Here is a 20,775-nt window from a genome sequence, read left to right on the forward strand (position 1 = left end):
CGCTGCTGGCAGGGCCTGCAAGGGCTCTGCTGTGGGCTCAAGCCCCCCACTGTGGATGTGGCTTGTCTGGGTCAGTGAATGGCTTGGGGAAGGTGCCCGGGCAAAGGGCTGTGTCAACTTTGGGGTGCTGGTGAGCAGGAGGTGACCTGGGCAATGCACCCTGCAAACCCCAGGTCCCCAGGAGCCCAACCTGTGCAGTGACTTAGGGACCTGCTGCTGTCAGAGCAAGAGCAACCCATGGGAGGCGGCCAAAGCACTGACACTCTGTGCTGGGAGAGTGCCCTGGGACAGAAGACAGGAGAAGGAGGAGGAGGTGAATGTCCTCCTCGCTGCTGGGAACGTGACTGGGTGCTCTGCAGTGCTGGATCCAGGAGGTGGGGAAGCCGGGAAGGTCCCAACAGGTGAGGAAGGGCCCTGGGGGCTGCCGGTTGTTTGGATTGGGTAGAAATCAGCCACACCAGCACCTTTTGCTGGGAAGTGGGATGCGTAGAGCTGAGCAAGAGGGGCAGGGGGGGCTGCATGCCCTGCTTGGGACCTGGCTCTCGAGCCCCAGGTAGGAGCAGCGGCTGTGGAGCAGCGCCTGGTCCATGCCCGCTCGTGCTGGGAGCGAACAGGCACTGTGACCGCTAGGATGCTGCCGCTCACCCTGATCTGCCGAGGGGTGGCAGAGATGCCCGCTGACTCTCAAGGGAGACCCCTGCCAGCGCTGGGCTCCTCTCCTCCATCGCCAGCCTGGCCTGGCCGCCTGCGCAGGCTGCTGGGTGAAATGGTGCTGTGCTGCTCCAGAGTGGAGGGTGCTTGGGCTGGCTCACAGGTGGTGCCGTGTGTGGGACTGCACCGCGCTGGCTCTGGGGTCTTGGCATGCGTTTTGGGTGCTGCTGCCTCCTCAAGCTGGGCAGACCCAGCCGAGCAGCCGGTACCCCTGCGTTCACCAGTGCTGGCACCAGGCCCTCCATGTTTCCTGGCCCCCTTCTGTCCTCGTCCCCTGCCTGGCGCTTCCTGGAACAGTTGCTTTGCCGGGTGCCTGCAGACGTCCCCAGACAGAAGCTGTCGCCATCCCAGGAAGACGAGCGGCCCCGTGGACATGGCACCTCCGGGGAGGAGCATCAGGATGAGGGAGGCAAAAGCATTGGAGCCAAGTGTGGGGGTCATGTACCATGTAGGGGCAGCAGCATGGGGTGTCTGGAGAGATCTGGCACTGTCTGCTCTCCGTGCTGCTCCGGAGCCGGGTGAGGAGCCTGGGGCCCTGCGGACTGGGGTGCGAGGTGGGCTGCCTCCCGAGGAAGGGGTCGAGGTGGCAGTGCAGGGTGGTGAGGATCAGGCCGTGCTGCTTTGCATCATCCAAGGTGCAGGCAGGCCCAGCGTGTCCTCCTCCCCAGCTCGGGGCCTGTCCTTGCCCCAGGGCGATGTAGGGACGTGCTACCCAAGAGTTCCCAATGGCCTCTCCAGCCTGGCAGCCCCAAAGCAGTGCTGGTATCTGGCACAAAGATTGCAGGCAGGCTCGGACACACGGTGCACTGCTCCAGAGGTGTTCCCAGGACCCGTCATGTCCCTCGCTGTGGTCAGCCGGAGGGAGACGTTGTCCCAGCAGCCCCATTCCTGTCTCTCCATCGTGCAGGTTTTGGGATTGGCCACTTGTACGCCAGCCACTTACCGGTGCCTGAACTGCAGCCAGGGCTGGCGGAGGCAGATCAAAGTATTTCTCTGCACCGTTCAAAATAGATGACACAGTTTCGGGCAGGTTTCATGAAGACGTAGATGTGCAGAAACAGAGAGCATATGTGCACCTCGCACTTTGCTCAGCGCTAAAGGCTCCTCTCCCGCTGCCTGGCAGCTATTTCTCAGCTCTGCTCGCAGCCCCCTCATCCTCCGGTTGCTTTTGTGGAAGAGGCGCCGTGCTGGAGACCCGGCTTCCTTTTATAGCCCTGAATGTGACTCGGAGGTCACTTGGCTCCGTTCCCCCTCCACGCACTTCATTATTAGCAATGGCCCAGCGGGAGGGGATGAGGTTTTTCCCCATTGCCTTTCTGCAGATGGATAACACCCTGCCTGCTGTCCCAGGAGCCCCGCAGAGCCGAGCCGGAGGCCTCCTGGCGTTCCTGTGCTCTCAGCAACCCTGAGAAGGGGATCAGGATGCTCGGGGGAAGAGAGAGCCTGTGAAATCCCAGCCCTGCCCCTCTGCAACCCCCCTTCTGGGGCCCAAATTGCTGTCAGCGAGACTGTGTGGGGGCTGCCATGGGCACGGCAATCGGCTGGCTTTTATTGCCAGGTTGTTTTAAACCGGGTGGTGCCCGGAGCAGTTTCCTGGTGGCCACATGAAATTGCTGTAGTATCGTGATGTGGGGGGGACCAGGGGACTGAGATGAGCGGAGAGAGGGGCTGGGGAAAAGCCGACGGGAGGCAGGAGCATCTCTGCCCAGGAAACGGAGCATCCCTGGCCACTGGAGTGTCGCAGGTAGGGCTGAGCCCCGCAGGAGCTACCGTCCCACGGAGCCGTGCTCAGGGGAGCACAGCCCGTGGTGGAGACGTGGCAGCAGGAAACGGGGCAGACGGGAAGGAGGGGTGCGGCTGACCAGTCAGCCCGGCATCACTGCAACCTGCCTGGACCGAGGCCCCGGTGGGATGCCGTTACTGCCTGCCACCGCAGGCATGTGCCTGTCGCTCTGGCAAGGACCCAGTGGCCCCATGGGCTGCTGGGGGTGCCCCACGCGTGGCTGAGCTCCAGGCAGAGGGCCAGGGCCCCCAGCGTGCAGCTGGGTGGTGAAAAGGAGCCACGAGGAACAAGGAGGCCAGGGACAGAGGGAGCGGTTGTGTGCCTTGGCACCACACTGAGGATAATGCAAGCATGTGAGCCTGGTGAGCAGGGACCGGGGACAGTGTGTGTGTGTGGGTGAGCACTGGCAGCACAGCTTGAGGACTCTGGTGTGCAGTGGGGGGAGCTGGCAGCGAGCAGGGCCCTGGTGTGCGAGCACACCGGATGCATGTGTCCCCGAACCCAGGCTGGGGACGATGCGGGTGCGATCGCTCGCCAGGGAGAGGTGGGCGCTGTGTACGGGCTGCCGTGGGGACAGAGCAGGGTTAGCTGCAGGTGTCCCACTCCCTGAGGAGGCCAGGATGCCTGGTGACCAGGTCTGCCCCGTGCCAGAATCCCCGCTCCCTGTGCCTGGCACGCTGCAGGGGAGGCAAGTGACAAAACCAGGTCCCGGCCAGGACGTGACAGGGTTGATTCAGAGGGATGAAGCGTGTCGTGTCTCACCGGCACCAGGCCAGGTGCTGGGGCAGGTGGCAGCCCCAGGGCTACTCCATGTCCCCCGTGCATGCTGCAGCCGGTGGAGTGAGCCATGCAGCACAGGCACCTCTGGCGGCTCCTGCACGCCCGTGGGTGCTGTGGCAGGGGGACACGGGGCTGTCCTGCAAGAGGAGGGTACAGAGAGAGTCCCACGAAGCTGAGACCCCTGTCCCCTCCGCGGGGGCTTGGTGCAGCCAACGAGGCTGAGCAAAACACTTCTCTCCTGCCCCGGCGGCCCAGCCCACGCCCGGCGTGGGTGATATGGCCTGCTCCTACCAGCCCCCCCCCCCCCGCCACGGTGAGGGCCACCGGGGGCCGGCTGGAGCCGCTGCTGCCGGTCCCGGATCTGCAGCCGAGAGGTTTGCGGGGATCTCCCCGCGCTGGGGGTTTGCGCAAGCGGTGCTCGGCGCTGCACGAAGCCAGCCCGCCCCGGGCACCGCCCTGCCCCGCCCCGCCGGTGGGCACGGCCGGGCCGTCCCGCTTCCTCCTCCTCCTCTTCCTCCTCCTCCTCCCGCCCCACCGTGCCGCCGCCGCCCGCCTCCGCGCCGCGATTTGCCGGTGCCGGCTCCGCCCGCTGCCCGCGCGGCCGCGGCCGAGGGGCGCGTTCAAACACGGCGAGGGAAGGAGCGGGGAGAGGAGCCGAGCGGGATCGCAGAGCCGCCGGCATGGTGAGTGCGGGCCCGGCGCTCCTCCCGGTGAGCTCCGGCGCTCCTCCCGGGGAACCCCGGCGCGCCTCCCGGTGCGCCCTGATGGTCCTCCCTGATGGTCCTCCCGCTGCGCCCCCCGCGCTGCGTCCCTCCCCTTCCCCGGTGCTCTCCGCCGTGCCGTGCTTTGTCCCGGGCTGCGGCGCGCTCGGCCGGGCCCGGCCTTGGGGAACGACCCCCCCCCACCCCCGCCTTCTCCGTGCCGGAAATTCCGGCCGGGATCGGGGGGGCTGCGGGGAGGCGCGGGGGGGGGGGCTGCGGGGAGGCGGGCGCGGGGTCCCCCGCGCCCGCCTCCCCGCAGCACCCCCCCGCGCCTCCCCGCAGCCCCCCCCCCCAGTTCACGCCCGGAGGGGATGGGAAAGGGTTTGTGGCCGTATCCTGCTCGGGCAGGGCTCGACGGGGGCACGGCTGGGGTTGGGACCAGATCTCGTCCGCCATCCCGGGAAGGAGCCAGGCCGGCCGGACCGGTGTTTTGCCGCCTGGGGGGTGACACCCTTCCCGCCGCAGGCAGGACACCTCTGGGCTCCCCCGGCGCTTCCCAAACCTCCCACAACCTGACCTACTTCCTCGGCCGCCTGTGCCGGGAGGAGCTGCTGCGGGGCTTGGCCAAACTGCTCCCGGCAGATGTCCTGGTGCCGGGGGCTGGATGCTGCAAGCTTCCCCGCCATGGGGACATCCATGGGCCCCATCCCCGTGCACACCCAAGTGGCATCACAGGCAGCCCAGACCCTCCCGGGGGGTCTATCCCTTCCTGCCCTTTGTGGGGTGCCGATGCCCGGAGCAGGTGCTGGACTCGCGGAGGGAGGTGACAGCACAGGCCGGGAGCTGTCAGACAGGTTTGTGCGTGGCAGCAATTAAAAGCGGGGTGTTTGTTTACCCGGCGCGTGGTGCTGAGAACCAGGGCAGCTTCCTGGGTGTAACCGGGCCCGCGAGCCCTCGGCGAGGCTGGGAGCCGTGGAGGGGACTCTGCCTGGCCCCTGCCACGCTCGCATTGTCCCCTCCGCCAGGGCTGCCCGCAAAGGGCTGCGAGGGCCATTGTCGCCCTCCCCGGTGCTGGGGAGCCAGAGCCGAGGCCGAAGGCGTCCTCCTGTCCTTCCTTCCCCGGCCACCTGTGCAGGAAGCTGCATTGTCCCGGCCGCATCCTGCCCCTTCCTGCCGACCTCCTGCCGTGTCCGGCTACGGGGTCCCCCACACGCACGCAGCAGCCGGGCTGTGGCTGCCTCGTCCCTGCCTGGCGTTGGGGGTGGGAGTGCCTGCGGATGGAGCGGGGCTGCAGAGAGGGCTTGGGAGCTCGCCCTGCATGGTGCAGGAGCCCGTGGCGTGCGGGAAGACTCCCTGTGGGCCAGGAGAGATGCCCGTCCCCTGCGCGCCCTGGGGAGGTGAGCCAATGACCCCTGGGACTGGGTATCCCCAGGGTTATTTTGGGGAGGTCTCCAGAGGGTGTCCAGACCCTGAGGTTCCGGTGGGGTGGCTCAGTGCCGCCGGGCCGGGGCTGGCGCCAGGCCCGGGCAGGTGCTGCCGGCTCCCGAACTCGCCCGCCTGGCTGGGCGGCAGGTGCCTGTTTTGGTGGCGGCCCGGGCCGCAGGCGGGAGGTGGGGCTGGGTGTGGGAGGGAGGCGCTCCGCCATGGGGGGGGGTGGCAGGGGGGAGCCCCCGCCCCGGTGCATGCCTGCGTGCCGGCACCCTGCTCACTCGGCTCCCGGCTTTCCCGGGGAGCTTCCCAGGACCTGGCGGGTCTCTCCCAGCACCAGGAGCCCAGGTCGGTCCTTGGGGGCCAGCTGGGAAAAGGGGTGCCGGGGGGGTTTGAAGTCCCGGCTGCCCAGCGTTGCTGACTTTGTCTCTCCTTCGGCAGTGCTGGTACCGGGCTTTTCTCTGATTCTCCATGGCAGCAGCACAGGGTCCTGTGACTTGTGAGCCCGACACCCGCGTCCTCAGCACATACCTCTCCTCGGAGCCCATCGGTGTCGTCGGCAGCATGGGCAGCGTGGGCAGCCTGGTGGAGAAGCAGGATCTGTCCCCCCTGGAGCTGCGGGCCCCACTGGGGGGCTCGCGGGGGCTTCGGCAGCCCGACGGCTTGCTGCGGAAGGGGCCGAGCCAGCGGGAGCTCTTCGGCTACCTGCACGGGGCCAAGAAGGAGATGCGGTCGGAGCGGAAGCACCAGACGTCGGGCGCCTGCTACAAGCGGGACTACGAAAGTGACCGCGAGAACCGGTCCCCCGAGCGCTGCTCCCGTGAGCATCACCGCGGGGCCGACTTCTCCAAGAGTTCCCTGCCCGAGAGGGGCCGCTTCGACAAGGTGAGGCTGCGGCTGTGGGTGCCATGCTGGGCCCCGAAATACATCTGCGTGAGGATGGGGCTGGAGCAGAACGGTCTGTGCCAGGGATGGGATATGGGGTTTTGAGGACGTCCAGGGATATGGGGCTGGGAGCGAGCAGGTTCTCCCTGGCTCCGGGTGGCTGTGTGTGCTGGTGGGGACTGTTGGGCTCATCCTGACCCAGCTCTTGTTTTTCAGTGCCGTATCAGGCCCTCGGCCTTCAAGGCGGTGGCCGGGAAGGGGCTGGTCTCCATGCAGGGCCTGTCCTCATCCAAGGGGCAGAAGCTGTCCAAGAGCAACGGGAGCCTGCACACGCTGCTGTCGCAGAGCAGCACGGCGGCCTCGCAGCATGGCCCGCTCCGCACCCACCTGCTCCACGCCATCAGCCTGGATGAGGCCTCCGACTCCAGCCACAACTCCATCCAGAGCTTCCCCTCCTACGGCTCCCGCCTCAAGCCTGCCCAGAGCCAGTTCAGCGCCTCCATGGGCCACATCAACCACATCGGGGGCTCCTTGGACAGGGTTTCCCGGAGTCCCAGGGACCCCCTGGCCCCCGAGAAGGCACCTCTGTCCTGCAAAAGCATGGCCACGCTGAGCCGGCTGCAGAGCCCTGGGGAGCCCCCGCCGCCCTACGAGTTCACCTACTCGCTGGAGGACGCAGTGAAGCAGCTGGAGGACCGGCTGCAGGAGACGGGAGGAGAGCTGCGGCAGCTCAAGAGGAGCCTTAGCGAGACCGAAGACCCCTTCACGCAGGTGAGCCGTGGGGCTGGGGCTGTGTTGGGTGCCCCGGGCAGGGGTGGGGGGCAGCGGTGCCTGGGTGGAAGGAGTGGTGAAGGAGCTGGTGTCCTGCCATGGTGGGCGATGGGCTGGGAATGTCCAAGCATGGGAGGAGCCAACATCACGGGACCTTCTGGGATCCCTCCCTGGGGCTGCCCTGCGCAGGGGCAGGCTACAGACCCTCAGCAGCGTCAACCTGTGCTGGCAGGTGTTTGAGGACAAGCAGCGGCTGTGGCTGGATGAGCTGGAGGATCTGAAGCAGATGTACATGGCTCGGCTGCAGCAGGTGACGCAGCAGGCGCAGCGCGGGCAGCGGGCGCTGCAGCTGCAGCTCTACAAGGCGCAACAGGAGAAGAAGCGGCTGCAGGAGGAGCTGAGCATGCAGCAGTGCCAGTGCGAGGAGACCAAGCTCCGTCAGCCCCAGGGCGAGCGCGTCAGCCCCAAGCTGGAGGAGACCAAGTGGGAGGTGAGTCCCCTTCCTTCCCTCCCTGTTGCCACCCTCCTGGCCGTGGAGCCAGGATGGGGGCAGCAGTTCCCTGCTCTGGTGTCACTCATGGCCACAGGACAGGTGGAGACAAGCCAGGTGTGATGCTCGTGGTCTCCTAGGGATGCTGTGGTGACAGCCTGGGGTGCCACCACCCCTGGGGTCCTGCTCCTCCAACCCTTCCTCACCACTCGCCCATGCCCTGCAGGTGTGCCAGAAGGCAGCGGAGATCTCCCTGCTGAAGCAGCAGCTCCGGGACACCCAGGAGGAGATGGCTCAGAAGCTGGGCGAGATCTTCAGCCTGAAGACGCAGCTGCGAGAGGCCAAGGCGGAGGTCCAGGCCAGGGACTCCCAGCTGGCACAACTGGCAGACTCCTTCCAGAGCCCCCCAGAGCCCAGCGCCTCGCTGCCGCTGGGCGACGACCCCATGCCGGCGTGCCAGGACTTCCCTGGCTGCGAAACTGATGACTCCAAGTGCCGGGGCCTTCACAACGACACGGCGGAGCCACTGGAGCAGCAGGTGGAGTGGCTGTGGGCAGAGCTGCTGCGGGAGCGGCGCCAGGGCCAGCTGCAGGCCGTGAACTTTGAGTTGGAGAGGAAAACCTGGCAGGAGGAGAAGGAGAAGGTGCTGCGGTATCAGCGGGAGCTCCAGGCCAGCTACATGGAGATGTACCACCGGAGCCAGGCGCTGGAGCGGGAGCTGCGGCAGCTGCGGTCAGAGCCCAGGGACGTCGGGGCCGACTCGCCGTGGATCGAGCGGGTGGAGTCCTCGAAGATCTGAGCGGTGGGATGCTGGCGGGACTGTGAAGGGGGAAGGTCTCTTGCTGCTGCAACGGGATGATCTCAGGGTCTGCACAAGGACCGGCCGCTCGGCGCTGCCCTGGGGAGAAGGACTGATTGCGGCAAGGGAGCTTTTCCTTCTTGCAGCGCTTCAGGCCCTTCTGGGGGGGGTCCCTGGAGACAGGGGGTCATCTGTGCCAGGGTGGGGGTCTTGCATGTGCCCCATGCTCTGACTCCAGGAGCGTTTGCCCTGTGATTCTTTCTGCCATGGGGCAGAAACCAAGCGCCCTGTGAGACACTCCCTGTCCTTCCTGCTCTACCGCCCCTGTTCCCTACAACCCAGTAACTTAAATGTCTTGCTAAGGAGTCCTGTCCCCAACCCCCGCTGCCTTGCTGGGGGGGTTCCAGCTGCTGCTCGCAGTGGTTGCCCTGTCCGCAGGGTTCTGGAGCCGGTGGTGTGGTGGTGCCCTGTGCCTGCACCGGTCTGTGTTGGTGCCACTGGGAAGGCAGAGGAGGAAAGCCTGACAAGTGCTGCTACTGCTGTGGAGGGGGGCAGCTGCTCCAGCACTTCTGTTGGGGCTTTCCATGTCACCCGTAGTGGGGCTGCTCTGCAGTGAAGGGTGGTTAATGCAGCTTCCCTGCAGGGAGCCCTTGAGCTGAGAGGGGCTAGTGCCTTGTGCAAGGAGGGATGGGAACCTGGTGCCCTGCCACGCTGGGAGGCCTTTGGGGAGGGGGAAAAGGACCGGGGCATGTGGGCAGGGGGTTGGGATGCTCCCCAAGCTGGGGAAGAGGCTGGTGTATCCCCACATCCGCCCCTCCCAGGGTGGGCGAGTGGTAGCTGAGGAGCTGGGCCAGTGCTGGGAGAGACCAGGTCGAGAGGTGCTGGAAGGAGCCCCGCTCTGTGCCCGGAACAGCGGAGCCACACCAAGGCCAGCCCCGGCCCGGCTCTCCTCGGCCTTTCCTGCAATAAACCCGGATTTCATTCTTCCAGCCTCTGCCTTTGCTTTCCTCCGGCGCGGTGGGGGGTACCGGGGGCTCTCAGCCACGCAAGGGGGTGGGGTGTGCGGGCTGGCCCGGGCCCTGCTGTGCCCAGGGAGGGGGTACCGGGGCCGCCTCCCTCTGGGGTCCCCCTGCCCCGGCTGCGCTGCCAGACCCAGCACCCGCCCGGGCTGCCGGGGGGCCGCCGCGTCGAGGAGGGAGGCAGCCCGGGGCTGGCGGTACAACCAGTCGGGGCATTGCAGCCGGCTGAGTCACGGCAGGGCCGGGCCCCGCGCTACCGGCTGGGCCCCGCGGGGGCGGGCGGACGGGCTCCACGCCGCTGCCGCCGGGCTAGGCCTCACCCCCCCCCCCCCAATGGTTTAACCCGGCCAGGACCCCCTCCTCCCCACGAGGACGACGACCACCCCCTCCCGCCGCGGAATGGTTTGCCCGGCCCCGCCCCGCCCGGCTCAACCACGCCTGGACGCCCACCCCACCCCCCCGGGCCGGAGCGCGGTCGCCCCCTGGCGGCGCGGCGGCCGCCAGCGCCAGCCCCCCCCCCCCCCCCCCCCGCCGGTACGGAGCGCCAGGACCGCGTCCTACAAACCCCGCAGACACCTTTATTCACCCCCACAGCGCTCGCCGGCCCCCCGGCAGCCTCCCCACAAACAGGGGGAGCAGGACCCGCCACCGCCCCGCGGGGCGCGGCCCATCCCCGGCTCTTCACAGCGGCAGGGGCAGGGCCTCCACCTCCTCCAGGCACTCATCGTAGGTCTCCTGGTACTCCTCGTGGGGCTTGATCATGATAACGCAGGTCGGGCGCTTCGAGCCGGCTGCGGCCCCCAGGTCCTGCGGGAAGAGTGCGAGGCCGTGGGGGAGTGCCGGGTCCCCCCCCCCCCGAGAGGGGAGGCCTGACACCCAGCCGACACACTTCACGCCCTGGTCTAGGACAGGGAAGATGTCTCTGCCAGCCCCTCAAGCCCTCCGGACTCGTGCTGGGTTTAGGAACCCTTTTCCCAGCTTCTCTCCTACGTCCCGGAAGCGAAGCGCCGGGCTGGCACATGCCGCAAGGGGCTGGCACCTGCCTCATGCACCGTACCCCTTCCCCAGGGCAGGGAGCCAGGGTCAGCAGAGCTGCCTGCACCGGGGGTGAAGTCCCAAAGACACCGACCCGACCCCCCCCCCCCCCCAGCTTCCAGTCCACAAAGGGGAGGATGTCCCACCAACACCACGCCTTGGCCAGCGTCTCGTTTCCGCAAGCAGCCAGGTGCCAGCTCACAACTAAAGGGGAAGAATGCACCCTGGCTCCCCCCCAGAGAGCTCCCGTCCCCAGATGCTGCAGGGGCAGCAGATTATGGCAAACGGTTCTGTGGTCCCACAGCAAAACACTCCTACACCCGCGCCATGACCGCTCATCCCGCTCGTCCCCTGGCCACGGGCAAGCACCGGGTGCTTTACTCAGGCACCAGATTTGCGCCTCCCCGGGGAAGGCTCCCGTCGCAGGGGGGGGGGCTCCCCCCCTCTCGCTGGGGCTGGCTCCTCCCGGCTGCGCAGCCCCAGCCCCTTACCGATTTGGAAGGGACGTACGCGTAGGGGAGGCTCCTGTCCTCGCACATGATGGGGATGTGGCAGTACACGTCGATAGGCAGCGTGTCGCCGGCCAGCACCGTGATCCTGCAGGGGAAAGCCCGTGTCAGCGGCCGGGCCACGCCGAGGCGGCGGGGCCGGGGCAGCGCTTACCCCTTCTCGCCCTTGTTGATGAACTTCTGGACCTCCTTCACACCGCGACGGATCTGCTTCTGCTTGGCCGCTGCAAGAGAATCACACCGTGAGGGGGCTGCGCCGCCCCGGCCCGGTCCCGCCCGGCCCCGGCCCCGGCCCCGGCGCCGGTCAGACCTTTCCTGATGCACTTGTAGAGCTTGCGCGTCAGCTTGCGGGAGGCGAGCGGCTGGGCGATGGGGTTCAGGTAGTCCAGCTGCTCCCGGTACGAGCGCTCGGGAGTTCCCTCCGCCTCCGCCGCCGCCTCCGGCTGCTTCTCCCGCGCCATGGCCGCGCCGCCGCTTCCGCTTCCGGGGCACACGCGGCCCGTGAGGCGGGACAGACGGCCCCCGTTTCTTCGCCGGCCAATCGACAACCCCCTCAGGCACCGCCCGCCCACCGCGCCGGCCAATGGCGGGCGGCGCCTTCCCGCCCCCGGCCCTGGGGGCTCCAGGCCTCCTGCCGCCGCTGCCGCCGCCGCCCGCGGCCCGCGGCCCCTCACCCCGGGGCTCCCTCCCCGCTGCCCTCCCCCGGCCGGGGGTCGGGGTGTCAAACACGCGGGGACAAGCTTTCAACACGGGCCTTTACTGGGGCGCGGTCGGCGCTGGCCTCCCCGGTGGGTGCAGGCCAGAGCACCGCAGGGCTGCGACTGCCCTGACGGCCCGAGGCGACACGGGGCGGCAACGCTCAACCCAGTCCGAACCCCAACACAGCAACGCCGCAAACGTACAGGGAAGGCAGTGACAACAGAGCTCTCCCGCAGCGCCCCGGGGGTACAGCCAGCCACCTTCACGGGGCTGGGCCCCGATTCACCCCAACGGGTCACAAAGATGATTTTTTCCCCTTTTTTTCGTCCCAGGAACCTTTTCTCACTGCGGGACTATGCTGCTGCTTTCCCCAGGGAAGAAAGGAGGCTTCCCTTCTGGCGCCCCTCCTAGAAACTGCTTTGTTCTCTATCCCATCAACTGCGGGATAACTAGGTCTGCTGAAGGCCATGGCTGTGGTGTCAGCACATCCCCTGAGCCCCAGCAGACCTCTCGAGCCAGGGAGACAGCGCTGCTCCAAAAGAAACAGGCCTCAAGACGTGGCTTGTTACCTTCTCCCCCACCCCAGCCTGTCCCTTGAGCACAGGAGAGCTTCACCCAACATCTGCAGCTGCTCCAAGACCTCTTGCTGCATCTCCATGGCCATGTGGTGCACGTGGTGGTTGAAGCTGTTGTACATCACCGCATTCTGGAACATGAGCATGAGGTCACGCTGGAACTGGACCATGGACTGAATGTGTCCCTTTGACAGTCTTCTCTTTATGCTGGTTAAATCCATGGGTCTACAAAAGACAGATAGAAGGAGAATTAAATTGCAACCCAGGGCCAGGCATTCTTCAGGCTCTGCATGAACGTGCTTATTCTCATTTCAGCGTGGCCCTGAAGGCACAGCTATTTTCAATCAATTTTATTGCTCAGGACAAAGAGGGGAAGTGAGAAATGTTTTTCTTCGAAGTCAGACAAAAGTAAGTTTAGCCAATGCGACACTTGCTATCCAATCAACTTGGCAGGTCATTAGCAGTCACCTCTAAAAAAAATTTGATGCTGAGCTCCAGAGAAGGCAAGCAGAGCGATTCTAGTAATTAGTCTTCATGAAGTCAGTCCAGGTCTTAGTGGAGAAAGAAGAGTTACTAAAATAGGTGTCTATTAAAACCCCTTAAAATCGAATGGTGCCACTAGCAAAAATAGCAGTGCTGATAAGGGGAACATGATGGAGAATAAATATTACTTCCCTTATTTCGACAGAATGAGAAAATGAATGGCTGCAGAGAGGACAACTGTGACCAGAATAGAATATGATTCAGCTCTGAAAAATGCCCTTAATCTCTCTGGGAAATATTCTTATGACCCACTTCTCCACTGAGAGTAAAACATCTGGGGAACAAGCAGTGGATGAGGAGAGGGTATCGACTGAGGCACTCGCTTCCAACACAGGGAGAAGAGACTGCTGAGCTGCAGAAGCTGAATCCCCTGCTCAGGCAGGGCTTACAGCTGCATGGACTGTGCCTGGAGTAAGTCAGCCATGCAACGCCGGCAAAAGGCAGGCACAGTTCCTGTCAGCTGCAGAGTCAGTGCAAACTTCCAAGTCTAATCACCTGGAAGGGAGTTTTAATAAAAGAAATCAGTGGGAGATGCTGGTGACAGCCAAGCTCTGGAAAAGGAGGAAGGAAACCGTCCCACTGGCCCTTTGGAAACCAGAGAAGACAGACAAAACGGAGAGAAATCAACTAGCGAGCACTTCCTCCACAAACTCACCTCTTTACCACATCCCTGTATCCAGGGGCTTGTTTCTCTGATACCGCCTTCAGGAACGGGCCACTGTATCTACAGGGACAAGCACAAAGAATGGCCTCTGTCCGCCTCTCCGCCAAAGACAACATTGCAACACGGACCAGCGCTTGCCTCTCCCTGCTTGCCATGAGGGCCATGGCCGATTAGCAACAGCCAGTATTCGGTGGCTGTCACGACTCGGCATGGGAGGAGGCTGCGCCCCTTGCTGAAGCTGGCTGTGCCAGCTGTGTAGGAAGCAACATTTGGGCTCTGCCACATTAAGCGGAGGAAATAAATATGCAGTGTTCTCTCCAGAGAACTGCAGCACGCAGCTGTTCTTGCTGCGAGGACAGCCAGAAGAAAAGCCATGGAGAGACAAGCCAGCCTGTGGTGGCTGTTGTGGAGGGGAGGACAAGGCCTGGTGACACAGGAGCTGGAACTCAGGGCAATGTGTACAGGAGCCATGTCAATCCAACCCTTTGCCCCCACATACCTGTGACTGGCTATCATCTTCCAGATGGACAGGAGAGTTCTTTTGAAGAGCAAATGTTGCAGGGGGTTATCCCAGCTCAGCTGCACCCTGTGGAAGGAATATATTGCCAGATCATCACACTCAAGACGAAGTAGGAGGTGGCAATTCTGCTAGCACCCACCACATCCAGGTGGATGAAGCGCAGAGATCCTTTGCTGTAGCTATGCAAAGCCTCTCAGGATGAGATGGTGGAAGCGTTCTGCATCTGAATGCACAACTAAACATCCAGAATGCAGGAAGATGCCAGGCAACAGGTAGAAACAAGACCTGAGCTGAGCAGCTCTAAAGGGCAGGATCAAGTTGGACAGAAAAGCTTGTGCTACTCTGAAGTTCAGAACTTTACTGAGGTGTTTTTTATTCAGTTTCTCATCCCAATAAACTACGGTTTTCCTTCAAAAGGCAGCCCAAGTGATCACACGTGGCAGAGCCTGCATGTGACTGACACGCCTGTACCTGCCTAAAACAGACTGGTAATACCTCTCTTAGGAGCTGGACTGGACATTGCCTGGCAAAGCATGATGCCCAGCTCCCACAAGGCCTAGCTGCCTTGAGGAAACACATATTTTCCATTTAATCTCTTATTTAATCTCTACTCTTCTCACTTCAGCTTAGGATCAATGCCCAAAAATGCTGGCAGATCCACAGAGATAGCACAAGTTACCTCCTTCGCTCCTGTTCTCCTTGGCTATCTCACCTTCCTGGAGGTGACCTGTGCCATACACTTGTTCTCATGTGAGACAAGGGAAACAACTCTCTTCTGCTGCACCTGCAAGAGAGCAGACTGAACTACTTACAGCTGCGTGTTGGCAGGACTTGTAGAGTCCAGCATGGGGGCTGCAGCGGTGCTATCACTATCATCTTGATCCTGGACCTGATTACTCATCTCCTGTGGATGCGGCTCACCTAAAGCTTGTTCTCCAGGTGCCTCTTGAGTCTCGTCCTGAAGAGCACAGAGGAAAAGGAAGATATGTCTAAAATGGCAGCCCATCACCTGAATCCTTTATCCAGAAGCCAGCCTGCTGCACATCCCCTTACTGCATCCAGTCTCAGCTGGGAGCTAGCTCGCTCTCCGTTATTCTGGAGAATGATGTTTGACTTAAGAGACCTTCACTGTGCTGCTCAGCACTCCAGTAACAGCTGGGTCTGATCTCTTGGATCATAACCACCTCTGGCTAACACAAACACTGCGGAGCTGACTGGTGCCCAGTGTTGTGTCTGTCTGCTTTTCTGGGAAGAGTCATGGATGTGAGAGGGCAATCAGGAGCTGAGGTAAGACTGCCTCAGGCTTGTTAAAGCTCAAGACGCAGATAACAGGATCCCCTAGAGTGCCACAAGGTTGTTTCCTCACAAACTCCCACATGAATATGACAGAGAATAGACTCAGCCAGGAAGGAGAGTGTTTCTGTTGTTGTAGTGATTTGCCAATAAAATGTAGAGAGTGACAGGTGCAGGGAGAGAGGCTTTTTGGAGTCCAGAAGTGGGATTATGTGCAGGGGCACCTGAGAATCCTCAACAGATCTGAAGCATGGAGCAGACTCCTCAGAAAGAAGGTGGACACTGTGCTGTGTTTGGCTTTGACCACTGGGAGAACTGCGAGGGAACTGCTGGGAATAACACCGTCCTGGCTGAACAGGTGAAATGTGAAAACCCTGAGAGTTATTTCTGTCTCCAGTGTCTAAGTTTGCAAGGGAACAAATGTGAGTGTGGAAAAATGGCACTGTTCTTCCACTGCTATATTACCTGTCCCAGCAACACCTCGCAGGCTGGTGGGAGCCCACAGCCCCCCTAGACACAGGACTGATGTAAACCCAGGGTAGACAGCACCTGCTTCCAAGACATGATGGTCTCCAGGGGCAGATGGTTACTGCTATCACAGCCACGTGGGCCTGAAGCCAGCCAAGCTGTGTACTGCATAACACAGCAATTAGAACAAGGCAAGTATTCCAGTCTTGCCTTAAACCCGAGAGCAGGCTGCCAGCTCTCATGAGTCACCTTTACACTGCCAAAGAGCAATTCCTCCAACTCGCATCTGAGGGTTTGATCTGTAACAAGCTTCCTGTTCATAAAGATACATATCCATACATAAAAAACATCCTTCCCCCCATATATTTCTTTTGCATTCCCCTCCCTGCTGTATCCTCCTCTGTGTCCCTGTCTCCCCACTCGGAACCTGGGACTTCCCCATCTCTTCTAGAGCTGATTTCCTGCACTGCCTCTTGTCTCTCATCCAGGACCACAGGTTCCCTTAGGACCACCTCTCCCCTACCTCTCTTCCTGGGAAGTGTTCTTTCTCATCTGCCAGGACGTGTAGTTGACTTTTGTCTGCTCCTGAGATTGCTGTCCCTGTGGTCTTTTCCTGGTACCTCACATCTTCCCCATCATCCTGCTTCCCAGAGCCACAATAATCCTGCTGAGTCTGTGATGACTCTGTGCTGCTAATGCGGAGAGGTTCCATCATCTGGGTTACCTGCAACACAGAGATTTATTACCTCAAATTGTGAAGGCAAAAGGAAGAAGAAATAAGCAGCACAGATGCTATTTTTGCTTTCACTCACGAATGCCTTTCCATTTTTAGGAATCCCTGCAAAATCTTCTGATGAAGCCCTGTGTTATTATTACAGTGTCAGTTCACTGACATCTCTGTGCTTTAGGGTGAGCTGTGTTTTGGCAAAGCAGCTGCCTGGTTGCGGTGCCAGCTTTAAAGGGGAGGAAGGGCTAGGCTTGGGACAGGGAGCAAGTGAACTCAGGGCACCTGCTCCTCCCCTAGACTGTTTCTGTGTGTAGGGATGGTGGAGGCCCTGAAAACCCTAATGTTTCAGGAGGGCTTGAACTATGCCGCCCACTTTCCTGTCATCCAAGCAGCCCTACCTCTGAGAAGAACTGGAGAAGACTGTCGTCTTCACATGGCCTCTGTGCCTTTTGGTAGTCTTCACTATCATCCCCCCAGAGGGGCTCACTGAACTCCAGCTCGCAGTCTGCCTCTCGGCTGCTCTCCTCTAGCTTCTCCATGGCTACCTCTTCAGTATTCCTCCAGCTCCCCACGTCCAGATCCAAGCTTGAATCCCAGCTGAGAAGCGACTGGAAGTCACTGTTCTTCTCTGACTCGCTGGGAGACTCCGTCTCAGACTCCCACAACACCCAGGCATGGCCCATCTGCAAACAAACATAAAGAGAGAGACAGCAATTTCTTTGTACCCTGATCCAGAACTGCAAAGCCCAGCTCATTTCCTGACAGACTCAGAGAGCCGAAGCATGGGAAGGACCCCGTGAGGCGAGCAGCCTACACTTGAGCCCAGACTCGACAGCACGTGGCAGGGCTGTAGCCCTGCAACACAAACTGCCATTTCAGAGCAACTGAATTTCAGGTTTTCTGGTGCTTTTGCTGTGCTGCCTCGGGGTCGGTGGGTGACTGTGCTCGGGGGATGCTGAGCTACTTAGGAGCACGTGGCTTTGTCAGACACTAGATGTTTAAGGTGCCAAAGGCAGCCAGCAGCAAGCTCAAAACCAAGTCATGCCGGGGCTCCTGAGCTGCTGACAGTTGTGAAAAACTAGTGACTCCGAGGACAACTCAATGAAATTCCCTTTGCTGCCCCATGAGAACTTTTTATACTGCAAAGAACTTATTACAAACACCACAGAAACTTTGTTTTGAAAGTGACAGATGTGATTTAGCTGGATGGTGATATATTGTGTACCTGAGCCAGAAGAATTTTAACCACGCACAGTCACAAGCTGACAGGGGACAGTTCTACACATTTCAGAAAATAAAAGTTAGCATTCTCTTAGGAAGGAAGAAACCATTCATTTCATTCATTAGTCCATGCCTAAGTGTCTTCTACTGCACGAGTCCACTACGAGTTCTCTAAGTCTGGGGAATTGCTTGCAAAGTCACAGTAACAACAGTAAATGGCTGTTAGAAAAATCTGTATCTTGCCACTGAACTCAGCTGCCTGGATGCTGTACCTATGGAGAATTCTATGCATTAATTAGCAATGTCTTTAGAGTTTTCAGTTATGTACAAGCTAATTTTTCCAGAATTTTGAACAAGTACATTTCTCACCAACTTCTTTTTGCATTCTCAGGACTGCTAGCACAGCTACAAATAAAGCTTACGGTGCACACCTGGGAGAAATAAGGAATCCATTTGGTTTGGGATGAGAAAACTTGTTTGCTTATTTTATGAACTTACAAGCAGAGCTAGGATCCGAAAGGCCGTCCTTCTGAAACCTCTTTCAAAGTTAACTTCAGCGGAAGCAGATAAAATTTGATGAGGTAAGAGATAACATTACCTGCTTTCAGCTTCCAGCTAAAGGAGTTGGGCAAACTGTGATTTCATCTGAAGAATAACCCCATGCCTAAAGCGCTTTCCTGCACCATCAGCAGAGCTGGCCGCACATGCAGAACCAGCCACCGCAGCTCAGCTGAAGAACAGAAAAGCCTTAGCCTAGGGTAATCCAATCACTTGTGATCATCTTTCTGTACTCCGGTTGAGAGGGATAAGCATTTTAAAATCAGGAAGCCCAGAGAACTTGGCCACAAGCACTGATTAAAAAGATCTTCGGCCTTATGTTCAGTTTAACTAAATCTTGGAAGACTCAAGACACCAGAGCGGAACAGCAGCATTAGTGCAAGACAAGTGGGATGAGTGAAATAATTACAGACTGCTTAGTTCCATACCCATTCTGTACAAAGAATAAGGGACAAAAAGATACAGACTTCAACTTTTAATTAAGAACCGCCTGACAGTTCTGAATTATGTTGGCTACATAAGTCACCAGCAAGGAATCATGATCATATTGGAAAGTTTTAGTTCGCTTTGCAGAGATCAGACACGGTGCAACCCTCGCTGATAGGAGAAAAAGCTGTTAGAAATAAAAAAGACGGCCTTTAAAAGGAACTTACATGTCAAAACAAGAAACATGATAAAAGCCTGAACTCTAGTAAATGAAATGTAGAATCCACAAAAAAGTAGGCAAAAAAAAAAGGAAAAAAAATGAAGAACAATTTGCTAAAGACATAAAAGCAAATAACAACAACAAACCTCATCAAAAACATCAGAAACAGAGAGCTGCCAGATGATCAGTGGGAATGACGCATGATCAGTGCTAAACATCTCAGTGGAAAATAGGGCCAGTTGGAAAAACCAAATTAATCATCATTATCAGCAGTTGCCACAGAGATCACACGAGACTTTCTCTTGGGATGGGTCTGAGAGACTGTTTCTAATTAAAAAGTCAATGGGGAGGTTTTAGAACAATTTGAGGGATAGAGTAAACCTTAGAACCAGTTGGGATTCACTCGTGAGTCCTAAAGAAGCTTAAATATAACATGACCAAACCTATGCTGTGTAACCTGTCATTTAAATTAGCTACAGCACAAGAAAAACAGAAAGATGCGATTGTTTTATCTGTCTGTAAAAGGATGGATGTTGGGAGATGCAGCACAGTAAGCCCGAGCTCTGCACTAGACAGATTAGAACAAAGTATTAGGAAGAAGAGAATTAGTAGTCAGAGCACGAGATGATGAATTGGGAAAGAGGCAACGGGGCTCTGCAGAGGAAAATCGTATCTTAGATTTTTAAAGATCTTAAAACATCATTAAAGACTATTAAAATGTCACAGGCCAAGAGAAAAGGCTCTTTGAGGGAAAAAATACCTGGTTAAGAGAAGACACCAAGGGTAGGAACGAACAGCAGTGCTTTCCATAATGAAAGTGAGTTACTAGTGGGCATGATAAACGTCCTCCCACATGCTGCAACTTCAGTTGTTCAACACGGACAAAGACAGGGCAGAGGTGTTACAGAGGAGACGGAGCCAGGCTCTTCTCAGTGGCTAACAGCGAAAGGAGAGGAGGCAGCGACAAGCTGCCCTGAAGGAAATTCAGACTGGATAGAAAGTAAATGTTTACTCCCTGGGGGTGGGTAAGCACTGAAACAAGTTGTCCAGAGGGGTTAGGGAATCTCCATCCTCGCAGATTTTCAAAACTTGACTAGACGAGACTCCGAGCAACCCGACCTACCTCTGAAGCTGGCCCTGCTTTGAGCAGCAGGTTGGACTAGATAAATGCTCAGAGGTCCCTTCCAACTTAAATTATTCCATAAAATACCAGAAACCAAAAGAAGCCTGTAACTTTTTGTGCTATGAACTTAACAACCTGTAATCTCTGGAAACCGAGGCCATAAAAATGCAAATCAGGAATTTGTTCCCAATTTCAGTAGTGAAGGAAAATTAACCAGTAAGCAAACCAAAGGATTCTACATTTCTAGAATCAAATGTAGAGTGATTCTTGGTGGAAATACACCTCAGCCAAACATGGGACTCAACACAACAGGCACAACCAATGTCAACACAAAACTTGTGAAAATTAAGGTAAGGTCTGGTCTTAATTGCAATGACTCAGTTTCCTGCAACTTGTGTGTCAGAAAGCTGCACCCTGTACATGCTGCAAAAGAAGTGCAGACCACTCCCAGTGGCTGCAAGCATCAGGAAGGATAATGTTGTTTTGGTTTCTTTTCCCCTAGGTAGTCATGGGGGCAGAAAATATGCAAGTTTCATCTCACAGGTCATATAAGCAGAAAGTAAGGCGACTTGAAAATTGTCAGAAAGAAGTTAAAACTCAGTTAAGCATCCATGTTGCTGAGGGAAAGAACTGTAATTTCCAGGGGAGAGAAACAGTTCACAAGCTCCAGTGTGAAACCAGGCACTAGCATGCTGGAACGACAGGGGATTTTCACTGACTAGCGTACCCTTTACAAGTCTCTGGGAAAAGAATGTAAGGTACATTTCAATACATCAGTCTCTTAAGAAAAGCTCCAACAAGACTGTAATATTTAACTTCTCATGGTT

General features: G+C 58.9%; 3 protein-coding genes across 4 annotated transcripts; 1 reads left to right on the forward strand and 2 right to left on the reverse strand.

The window, feature by feature from the left end:
- Positions 1-3,885: 3,885 nt before the first annotated feature.
- Positions 3,886-9,337, forward strand: N4BP3 (NEDD4 binding protein 3). Of its 2 annotated transcripts, none has more exons than XM_076349723.1 (5): positions 3,886-3,957; positions 5,845-6,288; positions 6,505-7,059; positions 7,292-7,549; positions 7,776-9,337. In XM_076349723.1, exons 2-5 carry the CDS (start codon positions 5,875-5,877, stop codon positions 8,346-8,348), a joined length of 1,800 nt encoding a protein of 599 aa, XP_076205838.1. In that variant the 5' UTR covers positions 3,886-3,957; positions 5,845-5,874; the 3' UTR covers positions 8,349-9,337. The 2 variants fall into 2 exon arrangements, with proteins under 2 accessions (XP_076205838.1, XP_076205837.1); XM_076349722.1 differs by lacking the exon at positions 3,886-3,957 and adding an exon at positions 4,351-4,829.
- A 588-nt stretch (positions 9,338-9,925) lies between these two features.
- NHP2 (NHP2 ribonucleoprotein) lies at positions 9,926-11,384 on the reverse strand. Its single transcript, XM_076349834.1, has 4 exons — positions 11,222-11,384; positions 11,066-11,135; positions 10,894-10,999; positions 9,926-10,174 (listed from the first exon to the last, which is right to left on the reverse strand). The coding sequence occupies exons 1-4, from the start codon at positions 11,370-11,372 to the stop codon at positions 10,049-10,051; spliced, it is 453 nt and encodes a 150-aa protein (XP_076205949.1). The 5' UTR covers positions 11,373-11,384; the 3' UTR covers positions 9,926-10,048.
- A 791-nt stretch (positions 11,385-12,175) lies between these two features.
- Positions 12,176-17,155, reverse strand: LOC143166218 (bromodomain-containing protein 8-like). The gene is made up of 7 exons (XM_076350432.1): positions 17,126-17,155; positions 16,799-17,083; positions 16,197-16,397; positions 14,725-14,870; positions 13,892-13,978; positions 13,384-13,452; positions 12,176-12,410 (listed from the first exon to the last, which is right to left on the reverse strand). Exons 1-7 carry the CDS (start codon positions 17,153-17,155, stop codon positions 12,176-12,178), a joined length of 1,053 nt encoding a protein of 350 aa, XP_076206547.1.
- Positions 17,156-20,775: the final 3,620 nt, after the last annotated feature.

The sequence above is a fragment of the Aptenodytes patagonicus genome, chromosome 12, assembly GCF_965638725.1.
Source record: "Aptenodytes patagonicus chromosome 12, bAptPat1.pri.cur, whole genome shotgun sequence".
Lineage (NCBI taxonomy): Eukaryota > Metazoa > Chordata > Aves > Sphenisciformes > Spheniscidae > Aptenodytes > Aptenodytes patagonicus.

Coding starts and splice junctions, on each gene's coding strand:
- N4BP3 (XM_076349723.1), top strand. CDS start 5,875: ATGGCAGCAGCACAGGGTCCTGTGACTTGTGAGCCCGACACCCGCGTC. Junction 6,289..6,504: donor AGAGGGGCCGCTTCGACAAG/GTGAGGCTGCGG, acceptor CTTGTTTTTCAG/TGCCGTATCAGGCCCTCGGC. Junction 7,060..7,291: donor CCGAAGACCCCTTCACGCAG/GTGAGCCGTGGG, acceptor CTGTGCTGGCAG/GTGTTTGAGGACAAGCAGCG.
- NHP2 (XM_076349834.1), bottom strand. CDS start 11,372: ATGGCGCGGGAGAAGCAGCCGGAGGCGGCGGCGGAGGCGGAGGGAACT. Junction 11,000..11,065: donor ATCAACAAGGGCGAGAAGGG/GTAAGCGCTGCC, acceptor TTTCCCCTGCAG/GATCACGGTGCTGGCCGGCG. Junction 10,175..10,893: donor CGTACGTCCCTTCCAAATCG/GTAAGGGGCTGG, acceptor CTCTTCCCGCAG/GACCTGGGGGCCGCAGCCGG.
- LOC143166218 (XM_076350432.1), bottom strand. CDS start 17,155: ATGAGCTGGGCTTTGCAGTTCTGGATCAGG. Junction 14,871..16,196: donor AACACTTCCCAGGAAGAGAG/GTAGGGGAGAGG, acceptor TGTGCTCTTCAG/GACGAGACTCAAGAGGCACC. Junction 13,453..13,891: donor AAGATGATAGCCAGTCACAG/GTATGTGGGGGC, acceptor TTGTCCCTGTAG/ATACAGTGGCCCGTTCCTGA.